The 17,763-nt window shown below is 38.4% G+C and overlaps 1 protein-coding gene across 2 annotated transcripts in view; it reads left to right on the top strand.

Annotated features, from left to right (window-relative positions):
- USP22 (ubiquitin specific peptidase 22) overlaps nt 1-17,763 on the top strand; it is a 110,764-nt gene that overhangs the window by 28,761 nt on the left and 64,240 nt on the right. For both annotated transcript variants that reach the window (XM_059826247.1, XM_059826246.1), the window contains exon 2: nt 12,053-12,185. In XM_059826247.1, the coding sequence (XP_059682230.1) occupies nt 12,074-12,185 (112 nt within the window). In that variant the 5' untranslated portion in view covers nt 12,053-12,073. The remainder of the gene's footprint in view (nt 1-12,052; nt 12,186-17,763) is intronic.

Below are 17,763 nucleotides of genomic sequence, written 5' to 3'. Positions count from 1 at the left end.
CTGACCACCTCTGTCTTACCTCCATAACTTTAGGTTTATGAATTTGCATGAAAGTTTTCTAGTGAGTGAAAGACCTCATATTTTGCTCTAGTAAAATGAATTATTAATTTGTTTTGTACTAAGGTATGAGGAAATAGTAAGCTTCAGCTTACTAGATATCAAAGCATGTTCTGTGCAAGCATATTGAGAATTTGCCTTCATTCTCTGGATGTTGCTAGGCAGTAATGTGCTAGTTGGCTTAGAATATTCCTGGATGTATACAGCTAGGTGAACATAAATATGTCCTCAGATGCTGATGTCTTAATATCATAAGCAGAACTAGACAAGCAAAATTTCTAGTTTGTCCATCATAGTTCCATTTTACGCTTCATGCTAGTGAAAGCACTGTTGTTTGAGACCCTGTCTTTTCTCCGAAAGACTTGCTGTGTAATTTTAGAGGCTGCACTTGTTCTGTGATGAAGACTGTCCAGTGTGTATTGGTTAATGGTCTTTCCTGTGTCGGCACATTTTTCTGGCATGTTTTTAAGGGCAAATGTGGTTCTTGGGAATGTGTTTTGGTGCTTTGGGCAAGTCGGCCTTTGGAAGGAGAACCAGCAAATGTTCTGTATAGTTCTTGGAAAACCAAAAGGGAAGTTTATTTTATTGTTTTGTAATGTTTTTTCTTGTATGCACTGTGAGGGAACTAGAACTTGTCTTCAGCTCCTATTAGACAAAGAGGAAGTTTTATTCTTAAGGCAAGAAGAGAGTTTGGCTTGTATGCCTTGTTTGTTTGTTATATGTATCATCATTGAAACCCACAATTCTCAGAAAAGTTGTAAGGAATGGGGTTAATTTCTGTACTACCAGTTGGCTTGCTTTGCTACAGTAAATATAAAAATGTCATGTATAATAACTGTTAAAGTCTTGACAGAATGGTGCATAACTCATAGGAAGCTTTTAAAAGCAGAAATGTTTTCTACCAGACTAATGCTTTTTGGTTAGGCTCGACAATGGATCTACCCTATTTAGTGCAATGTTGGGTTTTTTTAATAAAACAAACAGTCGCTAATAGATGCACTCTCTCACTCCATTGCTGCTCATTTTCTACTAGTCTCCTTTTTTGCTGAGAGTATTTGTCTCATAAATAAGGCACACCACAGAGAATCTGTGCTGTAGCATCATCCCATCCATCTTTCCTGCTAGCAGAATTGCTTTGACTTTGATGTGGACTAATTAAGTTCACATATTTTTATGGACGTTTTAGAGTAGTTAAAGAAAAGATAGCTGAAATATCTGTGCTTTTCTAAATGAGGCTGTAGAACTTGTTGTAGCTTTGATCCTGTGTATCCTGAAGTTTTCTTTTTTCTTTTCTTTCTGAAAGGATACTATCCTAGAGTATTTCCATCAAAGTAGTATGGCAAACTTCCCAAGAACATACCTGTTTTCATATGAAGAGTCAGATTTCTTCGTTTTATGCAGGGCAAAATGCAATCTCTGCAGCATGGGCAGGGTTTAATAAGACTGTGCACAGCATCAGGCAGGTTTGTCTATTTAGCTTGCTTCTTGAATTGCTTCCCAAGTCATGTGCTCACAGATTAGGTCAATACATTACCTAATAGGACATTTAAAAACATTTCCACGATTTGCTGACATGGGGGAATGGTGAAGTAAAGTAATAGATTTTGCACTAGATCTTAGAATACACTACTGCGGTATTGGCAAGCCCCTTGTTCTCATGTGAAATTTGCTACTGCAGTGGTGCATTGCAGGAAGTAGATAAAAATCAACACACAGAACATATCCACGCATATATATTCAGGGAAAGAGACAGCATTTGAACCTTAAGCAGCTTACGTGTTTTCACAAGGCAAATATGCTTTTTGCTTTTAAAAGAATCTTACTATAGAAGGGCATGCGATTTGAACAAGATCCATTATTTAAATGGTTTTAAAACACAATAGGCTCTTAAATGCGTCTTTTATAGAGTACTTGAGGAATCATTTAGACTTGTAAATGCTAGTGGTGGGGGTGAGCACCTACCAAAAGAGAAGCAAATAAGCAATTTCAGCATAGTAATTTGAATTCTGGAGAATTGCTTTGTTCTTGTTGAAATACAGCTTTTTACTACTGTGACTATATATGGGAAAACCAAAATTACATCTTTAGAGCATCCTCCTATTTTCCACTCTAGCTTGTGCTGTCTGTCTTTTAAGTTGTGCAACTTCTTTTTCCTCCCAGGTTTCATTTCAGCCTTGTACCTGCTGTGGAATTTTGTGTGAAACAAAATTGGAAAAAGTTAGGGGTTTTTAATAATAAAAATATAAATAAAATAATAATATTAATAAAATATATTTATTAATAAAATATTAATAAAATAAATAAAATATTAAATAAAAATAATGGAAATCTGATTTAATGTCCAGCTCTTGGCATGATACATCATCCAGAGTAAGGAGAGCAGGAAAAAATCTGTATATAGAGGTTCAATGATAACTAGTCAGATCTGTTTCACCTCCAAATACAATTCTTAATTTCATCAACGTTCTCTGGTTTTAGATTGACTTGCAGTGCTTGAAGAGCCCTTGAACCAAACCTGTGTTTTTGGAGCTTGGATAGACTTTGGCTACAACATTGTTCTCATTTAAGAACATGTCTTTGTTGCAGAGTTGATTCAGAATAATGTGTTGCCTCTCTCCTGAGTATTGTCTGTACATATAATGCCTTAACTTTAGTGTGTTGGAGCTTTAACTGTAATTCCCTTCAGGGTACATACATTCCAAGTGTAAGATAGCACAGACTGTCGATAGAAGGAACTCTCCAGCTGCATAGTCTAATTGTTTTAGAGCAGGAAGGTGTGATTACTGCTCAAACAGCTGCAGTTGCTCTAAATGTGTCACTGCCCCTTGTTGGAGATGCTTCCACCTACAACTGAGCCAATGGAACAAATTATGTGAGTGTTCCTCATCAGCTTGAAGTCACCTGTGTTAGTTTAGAAAAATATGTTAGGTGCAAATTGTATGAGATGAAGCAGAATGTGTAAACCAGTCCCTCCCAGTAGGAAGGGGACAAAGAAGAGTTCACTGATGTTTTCCATCCTGCCATTCAGTGCAGAGCCTCATTGGAGCTTTGATCTTATTGAATGAAAGATCACATTAAAAGCAAGTCATTATTCTAGTTCGGAATCCTTGGGAAAAAGTTACTTGAAGTAGCTCACTTAAGAATGGGAAAGGTTGCTTTAGGATAGGGTGATCCTAGTGTATAACAGCATATAATGTTGGCAACTACTTTTAGTAGATCAGGACTAAAGTATCTGTCCTCAAGAGGTCTGGTTCTTTCTGGAAGGCTCTAGGAAGGCTTTTCTGACTCCTATAGATCAATCTTTGTATGTATTAATCCAGTATTTGTGGACAAGAAGCGGGGAAAGGAGGTTGTCTTCTCTGAAATGACTTTCAGTGGGTTTTTTTGTTTTTTTTTTCTCTTCTCTCTCTCCCTGGTCTCAGAGCAGCTATAATATGATTGGGCACAGTGGAAAATGGTATTTAACACTATTTTCTAAATTAATGCACTCAAGAATTCCGAAAAGCATGTTGAGTCATTAAAAACCTACTATGTTATCTGACACTTAGTATGTATAGAAGCATTTTTAAAGCTTTATGTGTGGAACCTGTTTGCTATCCATCTTTTTTTGGGGGGGGGGTTTTGTGGTTTTTTTTTTTTTGGACTTAAAGCTATTTCAAACTTGCTTCTTTCAGGTCAGATCAATGAGTCTCCTTATCTTATACTGCATCTTATTCCAACTGCTGCTTAGTGAAAAGTTACCCGTATTTTCCTTAACAGTGATAGGGAACGAACCCCTGCCTATTTAGTGCTGGAACATTACTGCCGTGCAAATGAGTTATTAACGTAACTACTCACTGTGCTCTAGAACTGCTCAGTAATATCCATTCCCATTTTGTGGTACAGTTTGGAGAAGGAAAATGAATGCTATTGATTCGTAAGTCAGTGAATGCTGGGATAATACCTGCTTCGTGAAAGTTTCTGGGATAACTTAATTCAGATTTTTCATCCTTCAGCAGAACGGATAGTGTTATTTCAAAAGATATTTGTTGTCCTTTCAGGCTTGTTCTGAATGTTGTTGCTTCCAGCTGATGTGTCTAGAAGATGCTTTTATAGATGGCCTCTTTTCTCGCAGGTTATGAAACAGCCCCTCTATTGTTTATGCCCTGTGAACTTGAAGAGTTTACCTGCATGTTCCTCTTGTGTCTTGTCTTTGGATTGGTGTTCTTTCTTTGTTACTAACAATTCACTTCTGTATAGAGCATTTTTCTGGTGTTCAACTATCTCTTGAAAGCATAGTACCTCTCTCATCATCTTCCCACCCTTCGAGCAGAGGATAAAAACAATTGTTCACTATGTCCAAAGAGACAAGGCAAAATACTGCCAGGCTTCCACAGTCATTTTTGTGGTTAATTTTACATTTGAGAAGACCTGGAAACAAGTAATTGGTTCCTTTTTTTTTTTTAAAAAAAAAAAACCAACCCTCCATTCTACCATTATTATTTCTGTGGATGGGGATCCTGGTCCAATCAAAATATTTTGCCAACTGTGCTTTGGTTCCTGGTGGGTTAACCACACTGCTGTTGTGGCAAGCCGTCACTCCTGCAGAAGGTAGCTCAGGCTCCTTTATTAATTCTCGCCGTTCTCCCCAGCCTCCAGAGAATTTGTCAGCCTGGCATCAGAGCACCACGGAACACTTGGCAGAGGCTTGTCATTGCCAGATGAGGAAATTGAGATAATTTGTCAAGACCAAAAAATACAACTGAAAAAGGAATAGGATTAGTGTGCTTTTAAAACTTTCAGACCAAAAAGTATTAATTAAGCAGATTATTCAAAATATTCTGATATTGGGCTCAAACACTGCAAGTCTCGTTTCCCTTGTGTGGTTGCTAGTGTGTCTTCCATGAAGATAGGAGGGGGGAAAAAAAAACAACCTAAGAAAAAAGGGCGGGGGGGGGGAACTGCCTTCAGAATTTGAATTGCAGAAAACATTTAGTACTGTGCAACTAATCTTTCTTCAAAATCAGGGTTAAATTAAGATAAAATGATTCTGAGGTTGGAACCAGGTACGTTTAATGAAAATGTTGCTTTGCCTTATCGAAAGGCAGGTAGTTTATGCCCTTGCTGGGATACAGCACATTGAATAAGGTGTAATGGAAAAGTTTTAGCAGTTTGGAAGAAAAAAAAAAGTTTCCTCAAGTTGCTTTCTAGCATCTTTTGTAGCATGTTTGGTACTTTCATTTCCCCTCTTCCACCTTTTTTCACTTACAGGCAGAAATAGGATTCGTTGGAATTAGCCATGGGTTAATCTGATCTACAGAAGGACAGCAAGCTGCTCAGATGGTCATAATGGTGTACTTCATTTACACTCAGTTTGAGAACTGTGATGTTACTTAACAACTTAAGTTATTTCATCTTTAATTATAAATTGTGATATTGTTGTCTTCAAACTTCAGCTCTGACCATATGAGCACAACGTCTTGTTCAGACTAGGAAAGCTGTGTAGATGTCTTCTCTCTATCGCACCTGATGGCAATATGGGAGCCAGCAAATACAGCGGTGCAGAGCATGCGCCTTAGGTTTAATGTTTGCCATTGAATAGAGCTGAAATACTTAACTGTCTTTTTCTGCTGCTGTCTAAACAAACATTTAGAATAACCCAGTTTAAGAAGTTACCTGTACTTGGCTGCTTTTTAAGGTGACTTCCTGAACGCTTACCAAACCACAAAAATCTGTAACTAGCGCACAGTTTTGCTAGTGCTAATAAAAAACATTTACTAGTACCCCAACCTTAGTGGGGCTGGAAACAAAACTTACAGTATTGATGGAATATTCTTTTAAAAGAATAATTGACATTTCTAATCAGAAGATACCATAATTAAGGCTTGGCTGCAGGAAGTGAGTGAACAGTACTTAAGTTGATTTTTTTTTTTCTTTTAAAGCTGATGTGTCAGAAATGTGGGCTGACTCAGAGTAACTCTGAATCATCCTATCAGCATGTGGAAGAGTGACTTACATGCCATACCACAGAGAACTGTAGAATCAATTCCCTCTTTTTGTTTCTTGAAACCTGAGAACAATGCTTTGAAGTCTTAATTACTTAAATTTATTGAATATCCCAGCCACTGTACTAATGGATGGTGGGTCTGTGGCATGCCTGCCGTAGGAAAGTAGTACAGTGAATCTTGAAGTAAATGTAGACTAAGAAGTGATAGAAATGTCATAAGACAGATTTGACCTAAATTTGTTACTCTTGAGGTGTGGAGAGTACTCAGGAGTAATAAATCTTGTCAGCTGTGGTTTAATACTGGCTTTCTCCTCCCACAAGGCAGAAGAAACGCTGGTGTTGGAATAGTCATAGGGTCTCCATCTTCAGCAAAGAAAAGCAATAGTGCTTGGGTAGATGACCTTTTGTGATTATCTGTCCTTTTTTCTTTCAAAAAATATGCTAAGGGAAGCATGCTGTTAGTCACTCAACATGCGCTGCTGCATCTGTATTCCATTTGGACAACAACTGTTTGCAACACGGATGGATAAGAATAAAAATAAAAAGTCTGTGCCTAGGCTATGGTCTAGATCTGGCAAGGTGAATAGGAGAGGCAAAAATTGACAAAGAGGATTGACTATACCCAAAATGTTCATATTAAGACCAGGAACTCTGAACATGTGAGAAAATGCTTAAATTTCCCTTAAATGTCTTAATCTGTGGCCCAGTGAGGGCATTTGCACTTCATATCTGAAAAGTTTCAGTCAAAAGTCTCTTGACTTTTCTGGGTTTGAGTTTTTTTTTCTTTCCCCTATTCTGCTGTTAAACTAATGAACACTGCAAACTTTAAATAGGTCTCTTCACTTTTGTTCATGTGTCTGTAATGGATTAAGGATTCAAGAAAGCAGTTTTTATTGCAGGAGCTGTCACAGGTTCCGAAGGCTCTGGGCAAGTGACTTTTAGGCAGGAGAAGCTGCTAGCCCTAATAACTGCTGTGGTGGTTGTACCAAGGTTAACTGCGGAATAGGTTTCTCACAGAAATCCTTCTTCAAAATTCCAACAGCCATGAGTGGGACTCTTCAGTGTCTCCTTATGCCTGGAGTTCACCTTCTTTCAAGTCCACTTAAGTACTACCTTGTAAGGAATAGTTTGTCTGAGCTGAAGGTAACGCTTCTGGAGCACAAATGCTTCTTTTTTGAGAACGAGGCAGATTATGGTGACAAACTTATGCATGGAAGGAGAATTTCCCCCATGCACCTGTATTCTGTAGGTAGGCATATTTAGAGCTGCACAACAAACACCTTAATCCGAGTAGACTGAGATTAAAGTTCGTTCTGAAGAATTAGACTTGGTTTTGCGCTGGCAAGTGAAGCATACCCCCCCCAAAGACTTTCAGTAATGATGATAACTTAATAGAAAATTAAATACTTTCTCCTCTTGTTTCTGATGTGTGCAAATGTTTTACACAGAAACTTACTTTAAAAGGTGGGGAAATAGAAGCAGATTTGTTCTGGGAAACTTTTACTTTCCTAATGCTAAGAATTTGTATACGATCAAACACTTGCAGGGATCCATAGCTAGTGTATTTGCTTTAAGAGTACCTTAAGAATCTGCTTCTTTGAGTTACTTGTGAACACGTACAGTGTAACAACACCTTCCTTACGGTCTTTTAACCTCCCAATCCTCCCACTGTCTTGTTAGTGTTACCTAGTTCATCTTTTCCCATGAACTTTTGTGGTGAATCTGGTTTGCAGACTGTGAAAGGTAGGAGGTCTTTGGCTTATAAGCTTGTAACTGACAACAGCTCTATTCTGAAAGTGCTTTGATTTATTTAGTGTGAGCATAAGAGGCAAGACTCCTTAAGTACCCTGGTGGAAAACTTCTTTAAAAAGATGTTTTCCTCTCATGTACAATTAAATAAAAAATGAGCTTCTAAAGCTACTTCTGAAATAGTTGGAAGTACAGAAGGACGGTTTGCAGTAGCTAAGGTCTATTGTATGCCTCTTGCTTTTCTACACGGTTTGCTTTGCAGGGATGGTGTATTGCTACTCGAAACTGCCGTTCAGTGATTTGAGGAGCCAATATTATATGAAGTTGAAATAGGTTTGTAGGTTTTTGGACCAACTGACGCTACGTGCCCAGCGTGACCTTCTTGCTTTAAGTGGAGCCTGAGCTGGGCCAGGAAAGGAGACCAGGAATGGGAACTGTCGGGCAGACAACTGCTAGGGGAAAACAATGCCAGCTGGATGCATTAATTTTTTTCCACTGCTGTTTTGATGGTAGGATGGTAAACTAATAATGAGCTGTTCTGACAATTTGGGAAGACTTGAAGTGTCAGCAGTCTAGTTTATTTGACCTACTGATGCCTGCTGCTTTCTTTTTAACTCATTTCATATCATAGCTATTAACAATAATCAAGAGCATGTAGCCTTTTAGAGATGGCACTCTATTGACCTGTGTTACAGGTGATTACAACCAGGTCCTTGTTGTGTATTGTGCACTAGATTTTTACACCCTCACTTGCTAGGCTGTTTAAACCTCCTTTCAAGAAGGTACAGAACCATTGCTGGGGGTCTGGGCGTGTGAGTTACCACTGTATTAGTAGCAATAAAGGAGATTAGTAGAGGGAAAAACACTGAAGGGGGAATTGGGATACCTAATGTTGCTCACTCCTGTAGCTTTGTCAGAAATGTTGTCAGTTCCTGTGTATGTGTGCATACACCATTTATGTTGTGTGGGACCATTCTTTACAGTTTTCTATCACTTAAAAAACTGATTATAATCTTCTAGAGAGAAAATGCTCAGAGCCTCTTCTGTTTTCTGTGTGCGGTTCGTTAGTGTATCAAAGCAAAATTAAAGGGGATAGACAGACAGAGGTTCAGTATGGACTGAAGGAAGACTTGGCTGGGTACATAAGATGAGGGACTGAGTGTGTGGGGAGGGAGAACAGGGTGAAAGATGGAGATTGGAGTACTTGAGGGTGAGGAGAATAAAGGGGAGAAGCAAGTAGGGAGCAGAATAAAATGATGGGGGAAGCAGAATAATAATGGAAGAGGCTATGGAGGAAGGGGAAGAATCTGCATTTATGTCTTGGGATGAGGAAGGGGTGTTCTTGTACCTAGGAGGACATCCCAGAGAAGAGGTGAAGTGACAGATTGATTCTGCAGCTGAAATGCTGGTTGACTTCCCTAAAGCATCTAGACCATAAGCAAGACCTAACTTGCTTTTTTAAAAAAGTTGTGTTTTAAAGCAAGCATGTGACTTTATGGATCCGACTGATTTTGATTACTCATTTGCAGTATTCTGTTTCATCTTAGACTGTAGCCTCAAGAGATATGAGCAGGGGTGGGAGTATTATGAAACAAAGTAATTTGATTATTTGGGGTGGGGTGGGAGGGTGGCAGCTTTGTTTTAAGTTAGCAAATTGTTTAAAAGCGCAGACAGATGAAAAGGAGACAGCTAATCTAGTTAAGAATAGCCACTATGGTTTTTGATATTGATTTCTTTCCTCACTCTGTTGTCTTTTAACCTTGTTTTCTTACAATTTTAGAAAAACCATCTTGAGCTATACTGAACAAATAGAGGAGATGGATAAAATAGCTTCCTTTAAATAAGTGATTGAACTTCTTTTTTAACTTGCCACTAAATTTTTTTTTACATTCTTTGATTGCTCTTAACTTTAATGGAAATAAAAGCTCTCAAGGTATGAATATTCTGCCTTTTGGCCTAAAATGATTGGTTTTTACATGCTTGTTATGTCATCTGTTTACAATACATTTAATGCTAAAAGATTTATTTTTAGCTGGCTAAGTAAAATAGCTAGTTGCTAGCGTTGTTGTCATAGCAGCAATCTTAACAGATAGGCCGATCCTATTTAGCTTTTGCAGCCAAAGAGCGACTCTTAGGCAACAGTTTGACAGTTCTGCAGTATTTTTCTAAAGATGGAAATTGTGCTGGTGGTGGTGAATTTTTTTTGGTCCTACTTTAAAATATTTCTTTCTGTAGGTGTGTGGAGTTTTGATTCAACCGATCTATTCTCATCTAACAGAACTTAGGAGAACTTTGAATACACAACACGTGAGATTCAGGATTTAAGTCTTAATTTGTAGAAGCTTGAAAATAAATTACAGGGTGCGGCATATTGCAGGCTTCTTTGTTGATTATTTTTTAACAGCCATAAGTATTCTGAAAGAAAAATGCCAGACTGGAGAACAGGATTGTGCATCGTTTATTCAGCACTAATTTTAAGTTGTGGCAGACTGGGCAAATATTACTTAAGAACTTTGGGGGTTACTTTTGATGAAATGCACTGCCTGGGTTAGATGACAGTTTAGTATTTTAGTAATTCTGATTCTTAGTTTTTAATATGAAGAATAAAAGGTGCTTCTGTATTGACAAGCAAAGGAATAGTATTTTCAGATTAGCCTATAAAATAAGGCATACCTTTGTTAAGTGATCTCTGTCGGTCTGAACTATTACAGAAGTTCAGTTAGTCTTAAACATATGTCCGAATGCAGTTGCTGTTGTCTGAGATGAAAAGTGAATTCTTGTCTGTATCGTCCAATCAGATAATATTGGACCTGAATTATTTTCAGTGTTAATAAAAGACTTACTCCTCAAACTCTTAAGTCTCTTACTAGACAGAGTAATTTTTCAAAAGATTTGTTGAAGTACCCAAGTTTAATGCTAAGAGAAAGTTTTGTGTGTTGTTGGCTTAAAGAGTGCTTCAAATATGATTAATAGTCAAAAAGTCTACTTAACCTTTTAATTGCCTTTTTTTTCTCCACACCTGCTTTCTTAAAATGTGTTGTTATAGGAATGCAAACCATCATGTTAGGCTTACGTGCTTATTAATTTCCGATGAACTGTGGTAACTTTCATCACATACCTCCCCATTGTGGGTCGCTGTGGGGAATAGTCAGCGTGCTGCTTTCCAAACTTGATTCAAAGCCAGTCTGAGAGTAGCAAAAGTGACTTCTGTAACTCTTTGACTGGTATGGATTTGATGTTGCACCACTGTTTCGTGGGCTGGTATAAAGAAATCTAATGAATGAATCAGGCAGAATCTCCCAGCAGAGAAATGAAAGTCCATATACCCACAAACATTTTCATGGTCAAGTTATATTACAGCTTTTGAGTGGATCGAGGAGCTCAGTGCTGTGAAACAGCAGAGTTCTTGTTGTGGTCCCAAGACCCGAAACTCCTGCCTCTTCACCCCTGTTACCTCTCTGCTTTCCCTGAGCTCTGATGTTCATCTGTGTCTACTCCATCTCCCACCAGCCCCCCAAACTTACTAACCTGACAAAAGATTAGTTTTAGTCTAGCTTCAACTTCCAGTTTAGCAAGCTGAACCAGCTCAGCGAAGGGGCTGTTGAGCAGCAAAGCCCATTGCTTCAAGGTAGGGACTGTGGGTGGGGGGGCCATTCTGAAGAACTGAGCAAGAACAGGTGAATCGAGACCTCGCTCCCCTGGTAATCAGCAACTGTGCTGTTGTAATGTTAAGCCCATGTTGCGCTAGCCATAATGCCCAAAGGTTTTGCACCAGCAATGAATGTTTGCGTGGCTCATACTAAGCTGGATGCAGGTTCATTTCAAACACATCTTTCTCCTGGCTTGGACGTGGCTGTGCAGGTCATTCTGCTGGTACGTGGTTGGTACGGAACAGAAATGCCCAGGTGGAGTGAGGGAATGGTAGGATTGTTTGTGTATTTTAGCAGCAGTGCCTGCTTACCCCTGCTTGAAATGTTCATTAAACTACAGGCTGAGAGTTGTAAATGGGTTGATTGTTGTCTGCTCTTAGATGAGACCTGCTCCCTATCAAGACTTGGAAATGTATTGGATGAATGGAGGAGTTCTCTTCGTTAATTGGTGGTTTTGTCAGATGGGGGTAGAACTGTTTCCCCTGCGGGTCCGCAGTGTTCAAAAGGCACCGAGTAAAAGGGAAAGCAAGCCGTTAGGTCTACGCCTGTTTAGCTGGACTGGGAGATATGTTTCTGTTACTCACATTCTGTGTCCGTTTCTCTATTTCAGGCAAAGTCGTGCATTTGTCATATGTGTGGTGCCCACCTGAACAGACTCCATTCTTGCCTCTACTGTGTCTTCTTTGGCTGTTTTACAAAGAAACATATTCACGAGCACGCAAAGACAAAACGACACAATTTAGGTAAGCTGTCATCCTGATATACTCACTGGTGCTTTTTAACTTGCTGTATTATCCCTGTCAATTCCAGGCCAGTAAGGTGGTATCTTCTTGTAGCTACCTCATTAGACAGGGAGATGAATTTTATTTGTGTTTTGGGTTAGTTTAGTGGCATTATTTTAAACTTGGTGCTTAAGCATCCACTGCATCACAGATAAGTTTTTGTTCACAACTTAAAAATTGAATTATTACTATTTAATATCTTACTATTTATGAATTAATGTCATACATAGGGAAAAATAATAAAAATATGTGCAGAGAGATATTTTTTTGTTTTTGCTAAGTGTGAAAAATGGTGGGTTTAGTGCCTTGAACTAGAGCATTTATTTCAGTGAATTTTTTCAGGAGGTCATGTTCACTTCTTTTGTTCTTGCTAAGGAAAAAACATCATTCCTATCACAAAGCAGACTAATCGAGTAACAATCAGAATTATTTAAACTTTTAAAGTTTTGGGGTTGGTTGTGTTTTTTTTTCCCTGTCTTGGCTTCTTGTTTCCAGTGAGGTCAGTAACCTAAGTAGTAAGAAAACAGTTTAACTGATGTGGAGTACCTGTCCCTCAACTGCCTCAAAAACGTTGGTAAAATGCCAGCAAGTTCTTCTATACAGTCAGCTTTGGTTCTACATAATGTTCAAAACCAAAAGTATTCCGTTTTGTTTTACATATTGCTTATAGTTTAGAACATTTTAGAGTTATAATGCAAAATCCTGGTCATTTTATATTAAAATTCTGGTTGTGTCAAAATGGATGTATACAATTTTGCTTGGTGTACAGCACACTTAATTTTTCTTCAAATGAAAATACACTCTTGGTGGAGTGATATAAGAAACAGGGGAAAAGGCATTATTTCATGGAATAAATTTTCTCTTGACCAGTGTGCCCACCATTCTCATTTAATTTATCCTAAGTTAATTTGAAACAAACTATCTTTATTTTCCATGAAGACAAAGATGCTGCAGAAGGCCAACAGTGCATTGTACTCCTGTGCTTAAGAAACTGGTGTGTAAGTTTACTATTTATGGAAAAGATTATTTTAAACAGAAAATCATTATAGTTTCTTCCTCCATATGTGTCAAGAAAGAAAAAAATTTAGGCTCCATAGTTACATAGCTTAAGTTTGTAAATGCCTTAAAAAATGGAATACTGGAAAATAGTACTGAATATCCATAATGTTTATGAAGTTGCTAACCTTTGAGAGTGACATGATCATAATTCTTGATGTCAAGGTAGACAGCAATATTCAGTATAAACTGAAGCACAGATAGCTGTATTTTAAATGATAAGTTCAGGAGAAAAAAATGAAATGTACTAGTATGAGAAGACATCTGAAATTGGTAAGTGCTGATTAGGCCACATCTGGAATCCTGCATCCAATTCTGGGCTACCCAGCAAGAGAAAGATTGGAGCTACTGGAGAGAGCCTAGCAAAGGGCAACAAAGATGGTGGAGGTACTGGAACACTGCTTACGAAGAAAGGCTGAGAGCACTGCAACTGTTTAGTTTATAGGAGGGATGGCTCACGGGGATCTCATCAGTGTGTACAAATACCTGAAAGAATGGTTAAAAAAGGTGGAGCCAGGATCTTCTCAGTGGTGTCCAGTGACTGTACCACAGGCAGTGAGCCCAAATTGAAACACAGGAGGTTCTGTCTGATCGTCAGGGAACACATTTTTACTGTGAGGGTGACTGAGGGCTGGAACAGGTTCCCCTGAGAGGCTGTGGAGTGTCTGTCCTCAGATATATTCAAAAGCTGTCTGGACATGGGCCTGGACAACCTGCTGTAGCTGGCCCTGCTTGAGCAGGAGGGTTGGACAAGGTGACCTCCAGAGGTCCCTACCAACTTCAGCTGTTCTTTGAAAATTGAAAAAAACCCAAACCAACCCTGTATGACAATTTTTTTTTTAAATAGCTTTTTGCAGGGTATAATCTCAAAGAGCTTTTGAAGTCAATTCATTAGGTGAAATTATTTGGGAATCTTCCAACGCAGAAGTACAAGTTACTCTAGATAAACTCCGTCTAAGGATTTCTGGTAAAGTGTATATATGTACAAAAAAACCCGTTGTACCAATATAAGTTTATGGCCAGGTTTAAGGTTTAAAAAAATACAGTGCTACATTGAGACCCTAGGCAGTATTTGCCTGTTTATCTGTGGATACTGTGTAAACATGGTAGTATTTTTACCACTGAACTTACCATATTTATGGAGAACCTTTTAAAAGGAGCTTTACAATTGCACCTATTGTGAGCTGCTGTTTATGTACATATTTGGGAAGCCTAAATTCAAGTTAATTTTTGTGCAAGGTAGAATTTGCTGTTTTCTGCTGTAGTGAAGTATCTTCTGTTTCCTTAAAGGAAAAACAAAACTGGACAGAGGAGAGAGGTGCTTTGAAGATGCACTCTTGCTTGAAGACTGTTGTAGTTATTGTTATGGTACTGGACAATTAAGAATGTGTCAGATAAGGTACTTCCCAAAAGGAATAGCCTTTAGATAAAAAGGGCAAGAGTTAAATTGTAGAAGCCCAAGTACAGAATGCAGTATTGTATCATCCCAAAAAGGATTCTTTTGCAGCTAAATATAATGTAATGTGAAGACTGTACAACTGACTGCTTGATTTCTAGTTTTGGAGATTCCTTTTCTCTCTCTTTTTTTATGTATGTTTTGGTGTTTAATTTCCAGCTGCATGTGAAAAGAGCTGTAAAAATATTTTTGTAGTTTTGCTAGTGCTTTTGGTTGCCTTTACTGCTGCAATTTTCATTGGGGAAATAACATCTGATAGGCAAAAACGAGTTAAGTGCTTTGAAATTTAAAAACGAACAGGAATTATTTTAAAACACTTGGTGACTTTTTGCTGAGCCAACATCAGTCTCCATGGAGACTAGCAGGAACTGCACGCTTAATCACAGTTCTAAGAAATATCATAGATTTCAGCTGTAACAGCTGTCTGAGCACTGAAGTGATGTTTTTGCAGCTAACTGCTATATGTTTCAGGAGGCTTCAGGATTATAGTCCAGAGTGTTCTTAAAATACATCCCTTGTTATCTCTGCTTCCCTGAGCAATATAAATTAGACACTCACACTCTGACCTTCCAATGATACCTGTGCTCTTGCACCTGCTTGCTTACTCAGTGTGTATTAATAATACTGTACTTATTTTAATATATACCTTGAGTTGTGGATGTGGGTGACAGGTAGGTGAAGTAGGACCCAGCTATATGAGCTGCTTTTTTTAATCTCTGCATACAGTCTTCTGTTAGTCGATCACCATGGTAGGCTGATTGTGCCACTGGGATGGGAATCATTAATGCAGTGTAAAATTTGTATACAGTTGTGAAAACCTTTAGAAAGAGGTAGATAAGACTGACCTTTCCAGGACCTTGAAGACTTGGGACTATTCGAACTAGCCTTTTCCTGTTCTGTTTCAGTGCTGTTTTCTTACTGTGTAGGGCATCCCTCATCCCCCCCCAAATATATGAAAATGGTACCAGTCATAAACACCCATCGGTATGTCCTAGGACTGCTCAGAGATGGTCTGTGTCAAAATATGTAGTATGCGAAGGAATTGTCAGTAGCAGATAAGGCAGGGCTGTCTGTCCATAGCCTCCTTGAGAATTCTAAGGTACTTAATCAAAGTCACTGTAATAGACATCTGATTATAGATGCTACAGAGCTGAAATCCAGCAGCGTAAGCAAAGTGATATCTTAGTCTGTGGACGTTGTTACTTCAGGAAACAGTTTCTGCTGTTGCGATTTTAATAATATAGAATCCTTAATTTTTCCTTTTTTTCTCTTCTCCCGATTTCGTAAAACATGTTTTGCTTCTTTGTAGTGGTTGTACTGGCTGAAGCTGTATCATAAATATCCAGCCTTCTACCTCGTAGTGGTCAACAGAGGTAGCTCAGAGAGTAGGCAGCAGTATAGTTATTAAGCATTTTTTCCCTTGTTGTACTCTCCCTTTTTCTACTACTCAGTTCTTCAAAAGCTTTCTGAACAGGAGCCTGCTTCTAGGTGCTTGTGTTCCAGTAGCTGCCAGTAGCCAGTCCAGTGTTAAAGCCTGGTTCCTTTCTGGCACCCACAATATGCGAAGGCAGTGAGTTCCACAGTTTTTCTGAGCCATATGAAAAATGCATGTGTCTTTCTGGTTAGCTGTATAATAGATCTTGTAACTTTGCTCTGTGTTTCTTTTGTGAGGAATTGAGAAATGCTGAGTAAAAAGTCCTTATTGATCTCTTCTGAGATTTTTGATCTTTTTGATATTATCAGATGTTTCCTTTTCCCAACCACTGTAGGATCCTGAATTATTTTTAGCTTTTCTTATTAAAACTGTTGTATGATTCTCAACGTCCTCATCATACTTTTTTTTTTAGTCCTAATGTGTCCATCTGCGGTGACAACTCTTTGGATTAATGCAGTTTACTATACTATACTAATGACTTGTATTCTTAGTTAATACTTCCATTACTTCTGTTTTGTGTTTATTAATATGCTGTTCAACACTGAGCTGATGTTATTCAGGAGTTATACTCAGTTACTCCAAAACTTCTGTCCTGAGCAGTAATTGTTACTCATCTGCTACCTTATTGGTAGTGCTTAGAGCTTCACTGTTGGTGGTAGTGCCTATTTGCTAAGTATCTTGAAATCCTTCTGGAGCTTTTTGCAAGCTTCAGATTTGATTATTCTAAACAAATGTGTGCCATCAGCATACTTTGTCATCTTCCTATGACAAAATCATCTTTGACTTTGTCATCTTCCTTTCCAAATCAGGTTCCAGAACCTGGGGAATCTGCTGGTGGTTTCTGTCCTTGTAAAAACTGATGGTCCCTTCCTTATCTCTTCTACAGTTGCTCAGTGAAGGAAAATACATAATAACTTAGTCCCAGAGTAGCAGGAACAGAAGGATGATTGTGAACAGGCGCTCTAAATGAGAAGAGAGGTTGGTGCTGCAGAGGGAGTTAATCTCAGAACTGCAGCAGTGATTCTTTTATCAGTTTCCTGGTTGGGACTGAAAAATCTTAGGCAGACACCAAATGAAGTTTTAATATTCTCTCTGAGTGAATGTTTTCTGTTTCTATTACATAATGATTAAAAATTTTTCGGGGGATATCATATGAGGAAACTAAATTGATGATTTTGAGAGTGGAGTATTTATGTAACTTTGCTTGGGAGTTTTCCCCCACATGCTTTTTATATATATTTTTATATAGTTATTCCTATATGTATATTTTTTTAAATATTTATACACACACACACTTAGCTGCAAGAAAAATCACTGATCACGAGGCTTAGGAAAGTCTGTTGCAGATAACCATTCTGAGTTAGATTAGTTCAATTATGGTATCAAAGCTCTGTGTAGACCTATTTAAACTCCTTGGTAAGGAGCCAACTCCTGCGTTTCCATGCTATGCTTCTATCTGTTAAGAGTCGCACTCCTAACACATGACTAGTGTCTCAGAAACAGCACGTAATGCAGTTTCGGTTGAAGTCGTGGTCTGCTCTAAGGCCCTGTTCCGGAGTTAAAGAATAGAGGTAGGTGACATAGCAGAACTG

The sequence above is a fragment of the Gavia stellata genome, chromosome 18, assembly GCF_030936135.1.
Source record: "Gavia stellata isolate bGavSte3 chromosome 18, bGavSte3.hap2, whole genome shotgun sequence".
NCBI lineage: Eukaryota > Metazoa > Chordata > Aves > Gaviiformes > Gaviidae > Gavia > Gavia stellata.
The sequence above is the reverse complement of the archived record's forward strand: the minus strand, read 5'-3'. Positions and strand labels throughout refer to the sequence as shown.